The sequence below is a fragment of the Leptodactylus fuscus genome, chromosome 10, assembly GCF_031893055.1.
Source record: "Leptodactylus fuscus isolate aLepFus1 chromosome 10, aLepFus1.hap2, whole genome shotgun sequence".
Taxonomy (NCBI): Eukaryota; Metazoa; Chordata; class Amphibia; order Anura; family Leptodactylidae; genus Leptodactylus; species Leptodactylus fuscus.
Window position 1 is genome coordinate 23245460 of NC_134274.1, and position 19765 is coordinate 23265224.

Here is a 19765-nt window from a genome sequence, read left to right on the forward strand (position 1 = left end):
CTGCATCCTCCTAAAATTCCTATTGTTATTCCTCCTGGAAATGTATGGAGAAACTGACAGTTTAGCTTTACCGTTCCCCTATGACATTGCTCTTAGAAGCTTTGATGTTGTCCTGACAGTGTTAGAGGGACAAGAGAATAGCTGGTAGTTTATTCATACATTGCCAGGAGTGTTAGCAGAGGGACATCGCAGCGGGGGAAATATGCTTGGTATTTTATTAGGGATGCAAAACAGTAAGGCCGAACAGAAAACACCTCCTGGCTCTGTAAAAACTGTGTACTACATGATCCATCAGTGATGTGGACAGTAAAGTTATAGCAATTTAATAGAAAACCGGGAGCCTCCTCCATCAGGTTACACGCAGTACACATTACAGCCTGTACACATGGACTGGAATCTTAGGGCAGGATAACACTATTATTATTAATGTCCTATGCTCTCATCCCCCTTAAGACTCCTTGTGTATGAGAAGTACTCTATTCATTTCTATGGGGCTCCGGGTATTGCCAGAGATTAGTCCTGGGATCCCCATAGCAGTGAATGGAGCAGCAGTCATGCACAGGGCACTGACACTTCATGTACAAGGAACCTTTAGGGGACTTTCAGTCTCCCATCCTCATGATCACTGGGGTACCTAGTGATCAGACACTTATTCCCTGTCCAATGGATAGGTGATGTGTCCATAACAGCACCATCCCTTTAAGAATATATTAAAGTGAAACCTGTCACCTTGAAAAACTAATCCAATCTGCAGGCAGCATGCTGTAGATCAGCAAGAGATGAAGTATAACCTATCTATTGATATAAACCGTTGATCATTCAGTACTTTGGAGTCTGGAAGTAACACGTATTTATGTCTGCATGGCAGCACTGTGTAGGTCCTCCCATTGGACTCCTCCTAGAATAAGTAGATTTATATCAAAAATTGACAAGTTAGGGGGCGTTCACACTACCGTCAGTGTCCGACAGGTAGTGTCCGTTCAAAATCTGGCACAGACATTAGGAGCGGACACTAGCTGTGTCCGTGACACTTGTCATTCATTTAAATGGCGATCGGGTGCGTTCTTTTGCACTCCGTGCCCTTCCTTCACTGTCCACTTGTAAAGATGTCTGACTTTTCAAGCGGACAGAAAAACCCGACGTAGGTTTTTTCTGTCCGCTTGAGAAGTCGGACATCTTTATAAGCAGAGAGTGAAGGACAGGCACGGAGTGCAAAAGAACGCACCCGATCGCCATTTAAATGAATGACAAGTGTCACGGACACAGCTAGTGTCCGCTCCTAATGTCTGTGCCAGATTTTGAACGGACACTAGGAGCAGACACTACCTGTCGGACACTGATGGTAGTGTGAACACCCCCGTATACTGAATCTTTTCACACAAAACTGCACATCAATCTCAGCTCCTACTGTACAGATCGGACTGCAGTTTCAATGTGATAGGTTCCCTTTAAAGAGTTCCTTTCATGCCCTCGGACACATGCGATTTTATATATCGCTGGAAAGCGTTCCTGACAGTCTAGCTAGGAACGCCTCTTCTAACAGTACTGTCCGTAGCGCCATACTGTCAGAGGGGGGCGTTCCTTACCGCTCAACCATGACATACCGCTACCCCGTCTCGACAGTACTCATCTATACACTAGTACTGGGGGGTGGTGGGTGTTCCTCACCGCTCAGCGTCATGACTGGGCAGTAAGGAAAGCCCCTCTGACTGTATATTGCTATGGACAGTACTGTCAGGAGGGGTGTTCCCAGCTAGACTGTCAGGGCCGCCCTTCTGACAGTGAACAGCTATTGATAATGGCACCAATTTCTCTTCTCCCAGGGCACATAATGAGAAAGCCCACAGTATACTGAATTCAGCGCACGGTCAGCTTTCTAACAGTATATAAAACCGCATGTGCCAGAGGACCTCTGAGTAAGCAGTGGTCGTAAATGATCCAGCTTTCCATTACACTGATGTAACATTCATTCCCAGACACAAAGGAGGTTTCCGGGAACAGTCAAGGACTTGCAACTCCTAAAAAGACAAAATTACCATAAAGCAGTTGTGCGTCAGATAAGCCGCAGGCCATACGCGGATCCCTCAATACAGAGGATCGCTCTATCCCATTTGTACAAACATGAAAAAAATAGTGAAAAAACATTTTTGCTTACAAGATTAAAAAATAAGCAAAATATACACTAACAATATAACAAAAGAATATATAAACAAGTCCATTAGGCAAAGCATATAAGCTGTGGTATATAAAGTGCAAGTCAATGCCCATAGCATTCATTTTGCAACATTTTGTCATAGTTTAGTTAAAGGGGTGGCAAAGGATTAGTAAAAGATGACTGCTTTCTTTCAGAAATAGAGCTACACCTGACCACAGGTTGTGTCTGGTACACAGTTCAGCTCCAATGGAGTGAACAGGATGAGCTGCAATACCACACGCAGCCTGTGGACCGGTGTGGCGCTGTTTCTGGAGAAAGGCAGCCATGTCATTTCTAATCCTCTACAATCCTGATAACCAACATTGGCAATTGCTCTTTCAGTAATCTCACACATGTCATTATTTTACTTCCATGTGTTATCGAACCATAAACAGTATTTTGTCTTCATCCATTTCCACCAAACTGGCATTTTTAAGTAACAGAAGGTTAGGCAGAAAATGGCGTATTTGTATATTTTCTATATCTTAGAAAAGCAGGTAGTAGTGTTGTTTGGTGGGGTGAGGTGGATGTTAATCGTCGTAAGGAAAATCCTGAGGAGCATTGCTGATATTGTGTTGTGGGCTGTTGGGGCTTGAGCCATCAAACATTGGTTCCCAGTAATCATGAATCTTTCCCTGGGTTAAAGGAACAAAAAAGGAAAAAGGTTGTTTTTTTTATAAAACACATATTTACTTAAAATAGGATTTTTCCCATTAAGAAATTACAATTTGTAGAAAATTTTAATTTTTTAAAAAATTTTTTTGCAAATAAAAGGTAATAACGTTGCAGAGTTGTACAGATTTCTCTCTCTCTGTCTGGATTGGTCGCCACTGCATACCGCCATGAATACATAACCAGACATTGGGATAGTAATATAAAACTGTGTTTTACCTGAATTGGGCGAGAATAAAGTAGCAGTTCCTGCCATCTCCCGTGTATTCTGGCAACTAAATCCTTCACCTGAAAAAGCAAATAAGGTAAATAGGATTAGTACTGTGTTGGAGAACCCAAAAACCCCATAAGAGATTATAATGATGTGTGTTAGGGTGCATTCACACTGAGTAAACGCTAGCTTATTCTGAACGTAAAACACGTTCAGAATAAGCGGCGTCTAAAGCAGCTCCATTCATTTCTATGGGAGCGGGGATACGAGCGCTCCCCATAGAAATGAATGGGCTGCTTCTTTCACTCCGTGCAGTCCCATTGAAGTGAATGGGGAGTGCCGGCGTATACGGCAAGCTCTGCTCATGCTGGAACGTACACGCCGGCACTCCCCATTCACTTCAATGGGACTGCACGGAGTGAAAGAAGCAGCCCATTCATTTCTATGGGGAGCGCTCGTATCCCCGCTTCCATAGAAATGAATGGAGCTGCTTTAGACGCCGCTTATTCTGAACGTGTTTTACATTCAGAATAAGCTAGCATTTACTCAGTGTGAATTCACCCTTATAGGTAGGGTTGAGCGATCGTGTTCGGAAAAGATCGGATTCCGATCGGCGATAGAGAAAATTTCATGATTGGAATTCCGAACACGATCTTTTTAGGTGGGATCGAGTTTGGTACTATTTCCCACAATGCTTTGCTTAGCCTTCACACTGCGTATATGCTCTGCTCATTCTCAGCGGAGTGTATAGTCAGTGTGAAGGCTCCACTGCCGCTGCAGCCGGCACACAGCCTTAACCCCCTACGCGCCGGCTGCCTCCATTCATTCTATGGGACACTAAACTAACATCTCTAGTACCGTGTTTCCCCAAAAGTAGGACACCCCAGAAAGTAAGGCATGCGGGGGTTTCTGTTGAATTGCCCAATATAAGGCACCCCCCGAAAAAGCCTGGCAGTGGTGGCCAAGGCTTAGTGGGGATTCGGGGGGGGCAGGGCTTAGCGATCTCCACTTCACTGACACAGCAGCCGTGCTCTGTGCTCCGTGTGCACAGCAAAGGCGGCTGCTGCCTTTGCTGTCCGTGCTGCTATAGGATGAGCTCTCCCAGCTCATCCCAGAGGCAGCAGCCGGCTTTCCTGTGCACACGGAGCAGAGCATGGCTGCTGTGTCAGTGAAGTGGGGATCGATAAGCCCCACCCATGAAAGCTCCGCTAAGCCCCGCCCACCACTGCCGGGATGAACAGCAGCACCAGCGCTGCTAGGAAGATGGGATCGGTAAGTATGATACCTTCCCCCCCTCCCCTACCTACAGCCGGCAGTCATGCTGACGCTCCACTAAGGAAGTGCCGGCATGACTGCCGGTTGTAATAAGACATCCCCCGAAAATAAGACAGGTCCTATATTTAGGGTGACAATTTAATATAACACACTGTCTTATTTTCGGGGAAACACGGTAGCTACTTACCTCCAGAGATGGCTGCTCCGGTATTCTTCTTCGATGCTCCACGCTGCAGTCTTCTCGCCTCACTGCCCCGCCTCCCAGGTTAGTGTTTAAAAAGCTAGGAAGGCGGGGCTTGTGGCTTAGGAAAGTGTGGGCAGGTACAGGGCGGGGAGACGTGACGTCTCCCCTCCCAGTACCCGCCCACCCTCTCCTAACCCACCCACACTCTCCTAACCTGGGAGGCAGGGGGGCATCGAGGCGAGAACAGCAGCGTGGAGCGGCATCGAGGCGAAGAAGCCGGGCACCGGAGCAGCCATATCTGGAGGTACGTGGACACCAGGGGGGACTAACTAGCCAGAGGATTAAAAAAAAATCCTCTGGCTACTTAGTGATTCACTACACAGCGTGGATTCTAACAATTAAAGCGTTCAATTGTTAGATTCCATGCTGTATAGTGAATAGGATTGCTTTTAAAATCCGATATCCGATTAATAAAAAAATCCCATTGACTTGCATTGGGATTGAGATTGGGTTCGAATGACAAGTGATCGGAAATCGGATTTTAAAATCGATCCTGAAAAGTCAAGATCAGCTCAACCCTACTTATAGGACATATTGGTGGGGGTATCGGACCTCACTAATCTGATACTGATGACCTATCCCAAGTATAGATGACCTGGAAAATCACCTTAGCTGAGAATAGAAGAGATCCTCCCAATCCTACAGAGCGGGACAGCTGAGGCGAGATCCTCACCCGTCTACATGTAACATCCATTTCTGAGCTTAGGGTTTCTATTATGTTACTTCTAAACTCATGAAATATGACAACGTAGAAACCATACAGATGGAAATACTGCACCTTCGTCCGGTAGAAATATCTCGCCCCCTCCCGGATATCGCTCTTTATGTGCTTCTCCAGCTCAGCGCACAGTTTCTGCAGATATTTCTGTAGCAAAAAAATAAAATAAATAAATAAATGAATAAAATGTAAAATAAGCCTTACAGATCATTTCATTATTCTGCAGAGTGTGAACGTTACCCAATACTTACACATGCACTATCGCACTTACCCTCTGTACAGACGGCGGCTCATCTGAGCTACTTGCATCATTTACAAGATGTAAAAGGCTGAATGTCAGATAGTAGGCCTGAAAAACAAAATGGATAGGGAAGTCAGATGAAAACCAGCGGCCATGTCAATTTTTTTAGCAAGAAATCTGAACAAAAGGTGCCGGAAAATAGTGAAACAGAAAATTAAGAAAAATATCCACTTCTATATTGGTTGTCCAGACCTTTACTCTATGGGCATGACACCAGGCATAGACAGACGCTGCTGCAAACCATGAGGGACAGTTGTAAAGACAAGAGGTCGATGCCCTGCAAGTATCATAAGTGCGTCCATTTAAATGGAATAGGATAGATGTCTGATACCTGCTGAGCTTCACACCTTACAACTCTCCCACCCGGCACGCTGCAGTATCATTCCATATCCATCGTCAGATCAAGCAGGAGAGAGAGGAATTGGACAACCCCTTCACTCTAGCAATGGGTACCTGGAAACAGTTATGGAAGCAGAGATTTCCGGCCTTCACAGCCTACCTACCTCTTGATCCAAATCAAGTGGAGTCTTGGACACATTTTCAGGACATTTTTGCATTTTCTTCACCAAAGACGACGGCCTCATATCAGACATCAATTGACACAGAAGGTTCATCTTGTAAGTAAAAATATTGAAAAATTGGGTAAATATGAAAACTGGCATAACCTTCACTTAGAGCAAAGTAGAGCCTGTCTGGATAGGTGGATTATTCTGAAAATACAGCAAGGTGTAATGGTTTCTAGTTTTTTGGTCAGTAGTAGGTCTGAAACCTAGAAGTGCAAATGTGTCCTGTTCACAACCCAGTGTGCGTGTTCCTCACAACCCAGCGATGATGCTAGGGTGTAAAGCCCACTGTTCTGAGAGTAGGGAGATATTGGTGCTGAAATTACCGGCACAGATATCTCCAGCTCCGGGGCACATAACGGGAAAGCCGACAGTGGACTGAATTCAGCACACTGGCGGTGTATAATATCGCATATCTATGAAGATGTGAAAGGACCTCTTAAAGGTAAGGTGTGCACCCATCCCACCCTAGTTACATATAAAAATGTTTAACTAGGGGCCACACAGTGGCTCAGTGGTTAGCACTGCGGCCTTGCAGCGCTGGGTCCTGGTGTTCAAATCCCGCCAAGGGCAAAAAACTGTCTGCAAGAAGTTTGTATGTTCTCCCCGTGCTTGCTTGGATTTCCATCCCATATTCCAAAAAGACATACTGATAGGGAAAAATGTACATTGTGAGCTCTATGTGGGGCTCACAATCTACATATAAAAAAAAATAAAAATGTTTAACTAAACACCTACCTGAGAAGCATAGTCTAATGGGACCTCAGTGCAGTTGCCATAGAGAATGTTGGACATAAAAATTAGACTGAGATGTTTTCGCAGCTGTCTGGAAGGGAACAAACAAACAAAAAAAAAAAAAGAAGAAGAGGAGGGAGGGGAAGAGAATAACATGCAATAACCACTTTATGGAGTACCTGCCTGTTTTCATAAATCCTTGTGATCCACATAAAATAATTCTGGAGCTTCTTTTCTTATACATATTTCACATATCCTCTGTTAGGGAGCGTTCACACTACCGTCGGTGTCCGACAGGTAGCGTCCACTGCTAATGTCTGTTCAAAAACTTGCGCGGACATTAGCACCGGACACTAGCTGTGTCTGTGACATTTTGCATTCATGTAAATGGAGATCGGGTGCGTTGTTTTACAGTCCGTGTCTGTCCTTAACTGTCCGTTCCTAAAGATGTCCGCTTGAAAAGTCGGACAGCAAAACCTGACAAAGTCGGACATCTTTAGGAACGGACAGTTAAGGACAGGCACGGAGTGTAAAACAACGCACCCGATCGCCATTTAAATGAATGCAAAATGTCACGGACACAGCTAGTGTCCGGTGCTAATGTCCGCGCAAATTTTTGAACAGACATTAGCAGCGGACACTAGCTGTCAGACACTGACGGTAATGTGAACACCCCCTTTTTCCTCCTACAAATTTATGACACCTTTCCATTCCCGATACAGTCAGTACTGACTGGAGAATGACAGATTTTTAGCAGCTGTTAACACTTATTGTCAATCCATTCATAAATCTATGGTAGGAAGAGTAACTGAGGGACTGCTAAATGTGGAGTTGTAAGAAAAGATGATCCAGGGCTGTTACTTTATTGGGTACACAAAGATTTACTAAAAATTATAATTCCACCCATCAGCTGCAGGTGCTTATAACACCACCAACAGGTAATGTAAACCCCACCCCCACCATCTTAGAGATGACTTACCTTCCACGCTTCTCAGTAGTTGGGATGAGCTGCAACAGCTTGATGTAGTTATGGTGGTGAAGGGAGAGTTCACTTATTGCATAAAACATTTCCGGCATCTTACAAAAAAAAAGAAACTGCATCTTACAAAAAAAGAAAAGGAAAAAAAAATCACGTTAAAAGAAAAAAAAAAAAAAGTTCTCAATCGCTTCAATTACCCAGCTTTCGGCTTCACTTACGACAGTTTCCCAGGACTTGATGTTTTGCAGCAGGGTTTCGATGAGACAGTGCAAGTCCACAGCCGGGAAGTCCTTTAAGTCCTTTTCTAAGTGCAACTTCAACAGCAAAACTATGAGCGCCAGGATTTCCAGGTCATGGAAACTCTCTCTGCAGACTGCTGAGCAAAAGCCTAAAAACTGTAAAGACACACATTACAGACATTCCTACTTTCTTTCTTATCTCTATCTCCTAGCATAGTGTTAGAGGACATGGATATATTCCACGTATCAATTATTACTATGGTCATACGTTCATGTGAAGGGTTATTCCTATACTGGGCCATTGGTGCTGAGATGGAAATAAACTGGGGCTTAGTTTTTTCAGGATAGGCAATAAATATATGATGAATAGGGGGCAGGCAGATACCCGGCTCAGAGCAATCATCTGTATGGAGCCATTCCCAAAACCATCCTGTACACAGTACGGGGCCGGAATCAGAAAGCTCAGTCCGTTGTCTAGTGGCCCACGCCTTCACTGACGCTCAGATCTGCGGCCATCAGAAAGGACTCTAAGGGTAAGTTCACACGGAGTAAAATGGAGTGCATTTTGGAGTGTAATTTTACACGTGTAAAAAATTTACGCACGTATTTTGGAGCGGTTTTTTACACGTGGCGTTTACGGAGCGTTTTTTGTAGCGTTTACGGAAGCGTGTTTTTCTACACGCGTAAACGCTCCCAAAAAACGCTCCAAAATACGCACGTAAATTTTTTTACACGTGTAAAATTACACTCCAAAATACACTCCATTTTACTCCGTGTGAACTTACCCTAACAGTGGGCATTACAGCCAAAACGTCGCTGTGTACAAGAGCAGAGACCCAGCCATTATGGCACATGCTGAACCAGACATCTGCCATATTATTACTGCAGGAAGGGGTTAAGGGCTAGGTATTCTTGCGGTCCGAGTCCTGTTCCCCCAACTTTAAAGAGGGGTGAATAACATTCCATTTGTAATATATTGACAAGTATAATAATAAATAATATAATAATCAATTTTATTTATATAGCGCTAACATATTCCGCAGCACATATAGCTTACCTTTATTACATGAGCAATCTGAAAATCCGGAACATGAGAAAATATTGGTTCAGACGGTCTGCTTTCACATAACCCGGCCAGGGGCAGTGCAGGTCTGTTAACACAATATACTTTTACTATCTCATAAAACATAAAAGACAAAAAAAATTAAAAACACATTACAGAACTGTCAAGTCAATATTGCAAGATCTAGAAAATCAGACCATGTGCCCTTATCGGGTTTCATGTCCAACCACGTAAGCATTAGCAGGCAGCTAGGTTACATATAACCCGTGCCTAATGCTTGGAATCAGGGGGTCACTGACAGTCTAGAGTCTCCATCTTTTTAGCAGCACAGAACCTATAGCTGCTCAGGAAAACTTCTGTTGTTGCACAGACTTCATGAGCACTTTCCTTACTGATGGAATAGCAAATACTTGAGATTATTAGATCTCCTATTAGAATAGGAAACCTGTTCATTTTACTTTTCTATTAACCCATGCTGTCATTCAGGAAGTTTAGCAGGTCACTGATATAGTACACCTCCAACAACACACAATGCTGAAGATGGCTCTCCTACCAACAATGACAAAACAGTCTCAGGCTGTAAGCAGAAGATGCTTAATCCCAAAGCAGAGACGTGTCCTCCCTCCACAGTCAGGGAACAATATTCCTCAGGGACTGTTTGGTTACAGTAACCCTTTCCTAACTTGATCACACCTTATTACAGATTTCAGAAGGTAACACAATTGTTACCTTATCATATTTCCAAGATTACATGTTAGAAAAAAAAAAAAGTCAGAATGACAGGATGGCTGTGACCATGGAGAACCCCATTAAAATAGTTGCGGTATTAAAGGTTTAGGTTTTAATTTCCTCTCCTTAGACTAAAAACTGCAGCAGGAGCTTCCCCCCCCCATATGCCGGAGGACACACAGGTTGTTAAAGCCATACCCTCTTGCCACCCACGGCTTAGTCTAGTGCTAATCTGTTCCATTCACGGTTAAGTAATGGACAGGGGAGGGGGACAGATTCCTTCTTTTTGTACATTCCCACAGCCTGAGACACAAATGTAAAATGTACTGCAGCCATAACATGATTGCGATTATTAGCAGCAGAAAAACGGATAGGACACCATGTATGAAGGCAGATACAGTCTTAGGGTAAGTTCACACGATGTAACGTTGAGCGTGATCTGGCACGTATACACGTGCCGGCAGATGACGCGCTCAAAATGCTCCCATTCATTTCGTGTATACGTGCCAGATCACGCTCAACGTTACATCGTGTGAACTTACCCTTAGATTAGACTGCCCAGCAAGACATGAGCACTTACCCCAAGTCCACAGAACTAAAGTTGGGCTGGATATGCGGGAGAGGGAAGAGCGTATCAAAGTGAATGCCCATATTTGTGAACACAGTAGCGATATCCAACAAAGATGGCGTCCAAGGTTTTTCTTGTAGATTTGAAACTATGAGAGGGAATGGTTTAAAATATAAAATAATATAAATGTCACAATCTAAAAGGCCCACACTTGTAAATTAACCAAATATAATGTCAAAAAGAAATCTGGCTTTTGTTGTTAAAGAAGACAACATATATTCTTCTCACGTTAACCCCTTAAATTCTAATTTTTGATAAATCTGCTCCACATTTGCACTGTCTACAAAGACACTATTAGTAAAACTGCCCCAATTGTGTTTAAGGGTTTTGAGTTTTCTTCCTCCTCCATTGCCCCTGGGCTTTCTGATGCCGATTGGGCCCAGATGAATAAGCAGGGGTTTATTTTTTCAATGCCCTGCTCCCAATCTTTGTTTCCCATTGAATACAATCTGGAATCTGCCTCAAAAATCAAAGGCTGGTTCCACCATGTAAACACGCCCTTAGAGAATGATACAATACACTATTACAAAAGATATTCTGAATAGACAGCCCCTTAATGGACCTGGGGCTCATACAATGACTATAGATCATATCACAAGGATTCTATGATGTGGCCAAGATTAGACCCATCCATAGTTTTCTCTTTGCGAGCATACAAGGGGACCAAATGTTTCTTGGATTTTCATTGTTCTAGAAACACTATGGATTTGTACAGCAGCCATTTTATCCCGCTCCTAAGAGTGCAGACACAGTGGCAGTGCCCGCGTCATCCGGGTGCCACAACAGTATTATACTGGTCCTTTACAGTCTATTATGATATAGGTTGTGCTATCATACAATCCTATTTCATGACTATTTTTCCAAGCGAGTGCCTCACCTTGACCTAACCAGATAAGTTCTTAGAATAAATGTAAAAAGACAACTTATGGCTTCACTAAAATTTCTATTAATTCTATTTCATGGTAAAAGATGAAGATCCACTGAAGCTTCTACAGACAATTGATAAACACTTACGATTATTGCAAGTAATCTCTATAAGTGTGTGCAGAAGTTTTACGGAAACTGCATAGGACGGATGAATAGAAACCATCTGGAAGAGAAAAAAATGCATTTTACTATTCGCAACAAACTTTTATACACCAAAAGTTTAACATATAAACAGTATACAAAGGTTTATGCATTTTTCTTAGAAAAAGTGAAGTCTACCTTAAGATTGTTGGAGATCTGATGCTCAGAATTCTCATTAATCAGCAGCAGATACAGAGAACGGAGCAGGAAGCAGACAGCGCTGTTCTCTGTGTAGTGGCCAGACCAGGTACTGCAGATCAGCTCCAATTCTCTTAAATGCGAGTTGCACTGTAGTATTCTGGTCTGGCCTCTCCACAGAGAACAGAGCTGTCTGCTTCCTGCTCCATTTTCTTTGTACTGGCTGCTCATAATTGCTGAATCGGCACTTCTGTGTTTTATGAATTGATGCTTACCTGGAACATCCATCTCATAAGCAAATCAGGACATCTCTTAAAGCGATACAGAAAAGTCAAATAGCCCTCTGTAGCCAAGGTGATTTGATTTTCTTTCCCACAACTGTATGAAAGAAAAAGGAAACAAGTAGATTCATATTAGAAAACAGAAATTAGAGAAAAAAAACCAAACAAATCAGAAAAAACAAACAAAACAAAAAATAAATAATCAAATAATAAAACATACAGGGGAAGATTTATGAAGACTGGTGTTACACTATATTGTTTTAAGGGCTAGTTCACACGTGGCTTCACGTGAACACATTCCGTCGCGGCTGCCACTCCGGATTAGGACCAAATGAATGGGCCTAGTTCGGAGAGAGGTGTTGCGAGGCGGACGACCTAAAGAAAGGGCAGCTCACTTCTTTTTTGTGTGAGCGGAAACACACCGCTAGCGCAAAAAAGGGTGCTAGCGGTCTACAAAGACCTCTATTGTGAGGGGGGCGGATTTTGAGGTGGATTCGGCATCAAAATCCGGCCCCTCTTGCCCCGTGTGCACGAGCCCTATCTCCTGTAAAACACTTGTAGAGTTAAACTCCTCAAATGCCATTTTGAATTATTTGAGGGGTGCAGTTCTGATGTGGGGTGATGAACTGAAGTGGTCCATGAAAGATGGGTTTGGGATACTTCCTTGAAAATCGTTGTTAAAATAAATTGAAGAATAATTAAAACATAATGCCATCATAAAGCAGAGATATGGTAGATAATATTATCTCATTTGGGTGGTATGTCTGAAAAGAGTATTTTTTTAAAAAAATGTGACTTTCAAGAATTTTACCAATTTTTCTATTTTTTCACAACAAAAACTAAACAATCACATTGATATACAGTTTACCTGAAAATGAGATTTTCCTCGGAGCTCCTGGCAGACAGATCTGCATATTTCAAGTCCAGTGTATGGAGGTTAAAGATGGCTCCCGATTCAGATAAATGGAAGATTTCCTCCCCCGGATGTTGATCTGGTATAGCATTTGTGACCAATTGAAATTTCTCCAAAAATTCCCTATTAAACGAAAAATATCAATCGGGGACAAACTAAAACATAATAAAGCTCCAGACATTTATAGAACAATCACGAAAGATTTTACGTGGCGAGACAATGTCACCAAATCAATGCAGTAACAACAGGCAAACAGATCCTTGCTGTGATATTGAGGGAAGAAGTCACAAAGTCACAAAGTAAAAAAAAAAAACAATCTGCAGATTACCCAAAGTATTTACCTGTGCTCTTCAGTTAGTTCTCCATCCTCGGCATCAACCCCTTGTTCTTCATCGGCTACCCCCAATCCTTTCTCTAGATCTTCATGTAGTAGCTTTTCCATCTCATCCAACCTGAAATACATTGACCAATAAAATACAATAAGTGACACTTGTACCTTTGATTTTTTACATAGCATACGTAGTACAGAATATTATGACTGTGTCCGTACACTATGGACAGGCGTCCTTATTAACTCTGCCCAATAGGCTTCAATCCATGTAAGGACTGGAGAATACGGCTAGTAGAGCTGGCATAGTGACCCACCAGGACCCATGGGTTAAGTGGCTTTAATCATATATTAAGCATCTCCTTTGAGAAAACCACCACACAACAAGACCACATTAAATGCAATTTTTTGTTTGCATCTTAATATGGTTTTTTGTGACTTAAAGATTAAGTCTCAAACCCATTTAAAGAATATTTCAAGACAAAAGTTATCTGACAACAGCAAAATTAAACGTTAAGACCTACATAGATTTACAGATGGTTTAACAAACCTTTTGCTCTCCTCCTGTTCCTTCACTAGTCGATCCAAGTTATTAACATACAGCAAGGGTGTTCGGTTCTTTGGCTTCACCTTTCCGGCAACCTTAGAGAGGGGGGAGGAAATTAGCAAATTTCAATATAGTAATAGAAATAAAGTCATATTAAAGGGTTATTCCCCCCTCGTCATATGGCTGTCAAAATGGAAATAACTGCTCCCAATTCAGACCCTTAGGGTGGGACCTATGGGAACAACCAAGCAGAACTAAACTACACTGTTCCTTTAACTCCCATAGAGAAGAATGGGAGCTATGGAAACAGTGTAGCACAGCTGATAGTGTTGGTATACTGCTTTACAAGCACAGCTCTATAAATGTATACTGGCAATGCATAGGGTTTACAGGAACAACATACAGCAGCACCTAGGAGTTGGGACTTGGGAGCCATAATTCCCATCTTCGCAGCGATTTACTGAGATGGGAATAACCACTTAAGGTCAGACTTACTGGAGTTGCAGGAAGCGACAATGGCGATAAAGAAACAAACGAGAGGTCTAGATTTTGCTTCTGTGGGGTCGCTGGAATAGATTGGGCTGCCATTTGGAAAATCTCATCCAGGGGTTTGAAGGTCTCCTCTTCTTCATCATCATCATCACTACTTGAGGGAAAGCCTAGAAAGGATTCATCGCTGTCCGAGCTATGCCGAAGAGCTCTATAAGAAGTTCTTCTCTTCAGCTTCTTCACACTGGCTTCATTGGTGTCAGGTAGAGAACAATTACTAAGCGCCGGGGAGGTTACCTGGACATCACTTTGATGCGAGGTCCCCCTGAGAGGAGATCCAGGTTCTACATTGCGTTGTAAAACAAGTTCTGACAGAACAGGAAGACTTTGCTCATTCTCAAGATCTGAACTGTCTTGAAATGAATGGGGGTTAGGATCTCCATGCTGGTTAGGGTCTCCATGCTGGTTAGGATCTCCATGCTGGTTAGGATCTCCATGCTGGTTAGGATCTCCATGCTGGTTAGGATCTCCATGCTGGTTAGGATCTCCATGCTGGTTAGGATCTCCATGCTGGTTAGGATCTCCATGCTGGTTAGGATCTCCATGCTGGTTAGGATCTCCATGCTGGTTAGGATCTCCATGCTGGTTAGGATCTCCATGCTGGTTAGGATCTCCATGCTGGTTAGGATCTCCATGCTGGTTACGCTCCAGTGTTGTAGGATGGAAAATAAACAAGTGGCTAAAATCTTCAGTGTTTTGAGAAATATTAGGAGATTTCCACCTTTCTGCTAGTGAATTTTTGCTACCCAAATAATCTGAACCATTTGGGGAAAGCAACTTGCGCTTAAGAGGTGTAGAGAAGCTTCTTACCTGTATAAATAAGCAACAAAATAAAATCATTAAAAAATAGAAATATATATAGGATAGTCACAATAAAACCTACCACCACGGCATTACCACACACCACACACAAAGGCTAATGCAACAAATTCTGGGTCCAATGGATATAATGGAAAACTTACACTGCTTGGATGAGTTCCCCCTCTCCCAAATAACTATACAAGCTTGTTTAGCTTAGGATGGCCATCCAAATACAACTGCTGTTTGCCAAATGGTCTTTTGGCCAACACAGCTACATTCCCTGACCCCCGCTATAAACATGTGTGTTCGGCCTGGGCCATGGGTGCATGCTTTTACCAACAGATAGAGGTATATCTTCTATGGCAGAAACGAATAAGCCATGTTGGATGCCAACTCCAAAGACATCTGCCATCATAGGGCATTCAAGATAATAGAAAAAGCCAAAATACCCTTCCCTATCCATATGGATCACAATAATTGTTGCATTAATGGTGACAGCTATGGAGGAATCACAACACGTTCTATGACTGCAACAACATAAAGCCTGTGATTTAGAGGGGAAAAAACCAAAAACCAAAAACCAAGCACTTCTATACACTATCGGGGTGCACACGGTCATACCTGTTGACCAATCTGATATGACCCAGTTTTCCCCAGAATTACAACTGGGTTCATGTTTTTCTTCGGTGTTATTTCACGCTGGCACAAGTCAAGAGGAGTCTGTAAATCTGACCTTAATAAGTTAAGAGATTTTAAAGGACAGCACTTGTTTTCCCCACTTATTGTAGTTTGACACGCTCTCCCCAAAACAGTCAGCGAACCTTTACTTCTAGGACGTAACCTGCGCTTTATAGCAGGACTGTGAAGAGCCTTAGAATCATCTGGAATTATTTTATACCCTCCCGTGTCTTGTAAAAAAACCTGAGAGTTGACAGGCAAAATTAGTCTCTCCAGTAAAACCTTTGGAGACAGTAAACTCTTCCCGCAATTTGGACAAGATTCCTCAAATTGTCTTACAATTGTCTGATTCTCTCTTCTCCCGGTGACACAGGGCTCAGTGGTGGGGCTTAGGTTTGCGGGTGTGGAGATTTTTCTGCTTCTCAGAGATGGCGTTGGCTTTGCGTTCCACAATTCAATGTTTTGGGTCTTCAGCTTCATGGAGTCACTTCTGGCACTTCCACTAAAAGCAGAAAGAAGTGTATCCGTCTCTGTGGGGAGAATAATGTAAAATAATTGGAAAAGATCATCACGTACGGCTATAAGGAGTGAAGGGCTTTACTCTGAGAATAGAACATTCCCTGGTTTTCTGTGATGAGATCTGGTAATGGTGATGAGTTCAGGCCAGGACAGAGTCTCACAACCTGCCATGGTGCGCTACGGTGCTCAGAATCTGTGCAATGGGGGAGCCGCCTGTATATGGTTAAAGAGGACCTTTCATGGTTTGGGGCACAGGCAGTGCTATATACTGCTGGAAAGCTGACAGTGCACTGAATTCAGTCGGCTTTCCAGCAGTATATAGAACTGCCTGTGCCCCAAACCATGAAAGGTCCTCTCTAAGTACTAGGACCATCTCCTGAATACATTGCAAGTTCCTGGTATCTAAACTTTAGAACAACTTTTGATTTTCTGGCAGAATTTGTGGAATTATATTGACGTCATGGTCAGGTACGAACAATGTGACCATACGACTAAGTAAAATGGGATTTTTGAGGATTAAGGAGCCTGTAATAATGTACTCTAAAAATACAATTGAGATCTGATGCAACATATAAAAAGGGTATTAGGGCGGATTCACACCTGCACCCGGTCTCCGCTTTTAGGTATCTGTCTTCTACCCGAGAAACTGGACAGGAGACGGAAACCAGCAGGCAGTTTTCAAACCCAGTCATTTGAATGGGTTTGCAAAGTGTCCGCCCCTAAGCGTCTTCTGGTCTCCGCGGCAAAACTGGTTTTTTTTTTTTGTTTTTTTTAACTGGACACAAAGTCGGACATGGAGGACTTTGCGTCCGGTTAAAAAAAAAAAAAAATGTTTTTGCTGCGGAGACCACAAAACGCTCATGGGCGGACACGGTCTGCTGGGTTTCCGTCACCTGTCGGCGGAAGACAGAAGCCTAAAAGCAGAGACCGGGGTGCAGATGTGAACCCGCCCTTAAATGGGTTTTCCAAGAGTTAAATATTGAGAATCCAATGGGGTCAATACAATGGGGCTGGGCTCTAATACTGAGCCCTATGCAACGTATGACGACGGTATAATACAGATACGTGATAAGTATATATAAAACTCCCATATCCCATTGTGTATGCAACTGAAGATATCTCTGAAAAGCCCTGCATGTCCGACTTTGTGTCCGTGAAAAAAAATACGGTTTCACGGCAGAGAGGCTGCATATGGACACCTGCGGATTGCTTTAAAAACCCATTGAAATGAGTGGGGTTTTAAACGGACCGCCTGCAAGCCGTCCCCAATCTGTTTTTCTGCACTTTTGATGGAATCACGGCGTGCGGACAGCAGGTGCAAGTGTGAACGCCCCCTTATAGTGACCTGCCAATGGCCGCAGATTCATTGTATTATACAGGAGCCCAAGCACCTGCCCTCCAGGGAGAGGGTTTCTGCTGGCAATAGAGAACCATGGGAAACAAGAAGGGACAGAAAGTGGATTTTACAAGAAGCCATAATCTGTTAGTTAATAGGGTCACAAATGCTGCCAGAAAATCAAAACTTGTTAGAAAAGTTTAGGCACCCCAATGTACAATACATGCTAAGGACCATGAACATACATACCTGGCTTGCTAGTTGACTGAAAATAATCAGTTATATGGTGATTTCTGCAAAGAAAAAGCAAAGTATGGTATAAATGACAGAGCTTAGGACCCGCATTCACAATATTCTGTTTTTACGATTTCCTGTCTGCAACATATACCGGTAACTAAAACAAGCAGCGAAACCCACGGGAAGGACGCAGCAACAGGAACGCCATGAGGTACAATATAGAAGCAGGGTGAATGTATCTGCCATAGCATGCCTAGGATATGGGGGCACTCATCCACATTAGGGAGAGTGTTTGCCTACATAGGCAGTACGGAGACTTACAAGTCATTCCTGCTCCGCTAGGGATTATGGGTAAAAAATATGCAAATCTAATCTGGCTGGAATTAGGAGAACAGAGTGCACTCTGTACACCAACCTATAGAGGGCGGCATCCTTAACATCATGAACGACTCAGTTATAAAGTCTTTTAATCATAATGTGGATTTAATTGCTAAATCAGTATTTCTGTCCCAAAAAGGATATCGCTTCTTTTTGGGACAGAAATACTGATTTAGCAATTAAATCCACATTATGATTAAAAGACTTTATAACTGAGTCGTTCATGATGTTAAGGATGCCGCCCTCTATAGGGTGGTGTACAGAGTGCACTCTGCTCTCCTAATTCCATCCAGGAGACTAGATTTGCATATTTTTTACCCATAGGATGCCTATGAATAGAGGTTTTACAGCGCACCGCACCTACTCTATTGTGAGAGGTAAACCCACTGCAAACGGTACAAAAAAGACCAGAAACGAGCAGTAGTAAAGGAGATAATGGCGGCACCAGATGTGGATTAGAGCCTGCACATAACCATGTGCTATTTCTGTGCCAGATAAACAGGAGCCGTTCCCAGGGGTCTATAGCACTGACATCCTGCATTATACATCATATATATTATACAGCGATATGGGGTGTAAAATACTAGTCTGCAGCATAGGAAGTTACATGCTAGAATAAAAACATAATCCCCACTTGTGAAGGATCTCGCCTTACCGAGCCACTTAGAACACCTGAGGTCGCCTCTCTTAACCTTCCACTCACGTCCCCTGAGTGTCCGGGCTCAAACCATAATACACAACGAACTTTATACATCTCATATATTTATTAACCCAAGTAGGTTGGCCACGAACATATACAGAAATATATACCAGAGGATAAGCAAATACAGTTACAGGATAATACAATACGGAAAATAAAAGATAGAAAAGATATAATACCAAATAAAGTGATGGTTTGGTTGGCTGGGGCCTCACTCTTAGGGGGCGTTCACACTACCGTCGGTGTCTGACAGGTAGTGTCTGCTCAAAATCTGGCACGGACATTAGGAGCGGACACTAGCTGTGTCCGTGACACCTGTCATTTATTTAAATGGCGATCGGGTGCGTTCTTTTGCACTCCGAGCCCTTCCTTCACTGTCTGCAAGTAAAGATGTCCGACTTTTCAAGCGGACAGAAAAACCCAACATGAAGCGCCGAAGTTCTGACTCAAATTCCATCTGACTAAGTATCGAGCTTCAACACGAGACAAATATTTAGAGCAATGCCTATAAACAAAACCCCTTAGGCTCCTTTCCCAAGGAGTAACACGCCGCGCATTCAGACACGCATACACGTGTCAGAGTGAGCGCTCAAAACAGATCCCATTCACTTCAATGTGTGCCGCCTCACGCGCACTACACATTGAAATCAATGGGTTAAAAAGCCTCCGTAAGCCGGCACACATTGAAGTGAATGGGATCTGTTTTGAGCGCTCACTCTGACACTTGTATACGTGTCTGAA

At 43.1% G+C, this 19765-nt stretch overlaps 1 protein-coding gene across 2 annotated transcripts in view; it reads right to left on the reverse strand.

Moving 5' to 3' along the window:
* Positions 1-2111: 2111 nt before the first annotated feature.
* The window catches only part of SLF2 (SMC5/6 complex localization factor 2), a 29174-nt gene continuing 11520 nt past the window's right edge, over positions 2112-19765 (reverse strand). The window contains exons 2-19 of one of the 2 annotated variants that reach the window (XM_075257421.1): positions 17959-18002; positions 15798-16384; positions 14322-15185; positions 13830-13921; positions 13293-13403; positions 12907-13074; positions 12033-12135; positions 11566-11641; positions 10504-10639; positions 9189-9282; positions 8111-8287; positions 7893-7990; positions 6917-7004; positions 6119-6229; positions 5586-5663; positions 5375-5461; positions 3086-3154; positions 2112-2829 (exon numbers count right to left, since the gene is read on the reverse strand). In XM_075257421.1, the coding sequence (XP_075113522.1) occupies positions 2725-2829; positions 3086-3154; positions 5375-5461; positions 5586-5663; positions 6119-6229; positions 6917-7004; positions 7893-7990; positions 8111-8287; positions 9189-9282; positions 10504-10639; positions 11566-11641; positions 12033-12135; positions 12907-13074; positions 13293-13403; positions 13830-13921; positions 14322-15185; positions 15798-16384; positions 17959-18002 (3088 nt within the window). In that variant the 3' untranslated portion in view covers positions 2112-2724. Of the gene's footprint in view, positions 2830-3085; positions 3155-5374; positions 5462-5585; positions 5664-6118; positions 6230-6916; positions 7005-7892; positions 8015-8110; positions 8288-9188; positions 9283-10503; positions 10640-11565; positions 11642-12032; positions 12136-12906; positions 13075-13292; positions 13404-13829; positions 13922-14321; positions 15186-15797; positions 16385-17958; positions 18003-19765 lie in introns of both variants that reach the window. The other variant, XM_075257420.1, reaches the window with a different exon arrangement.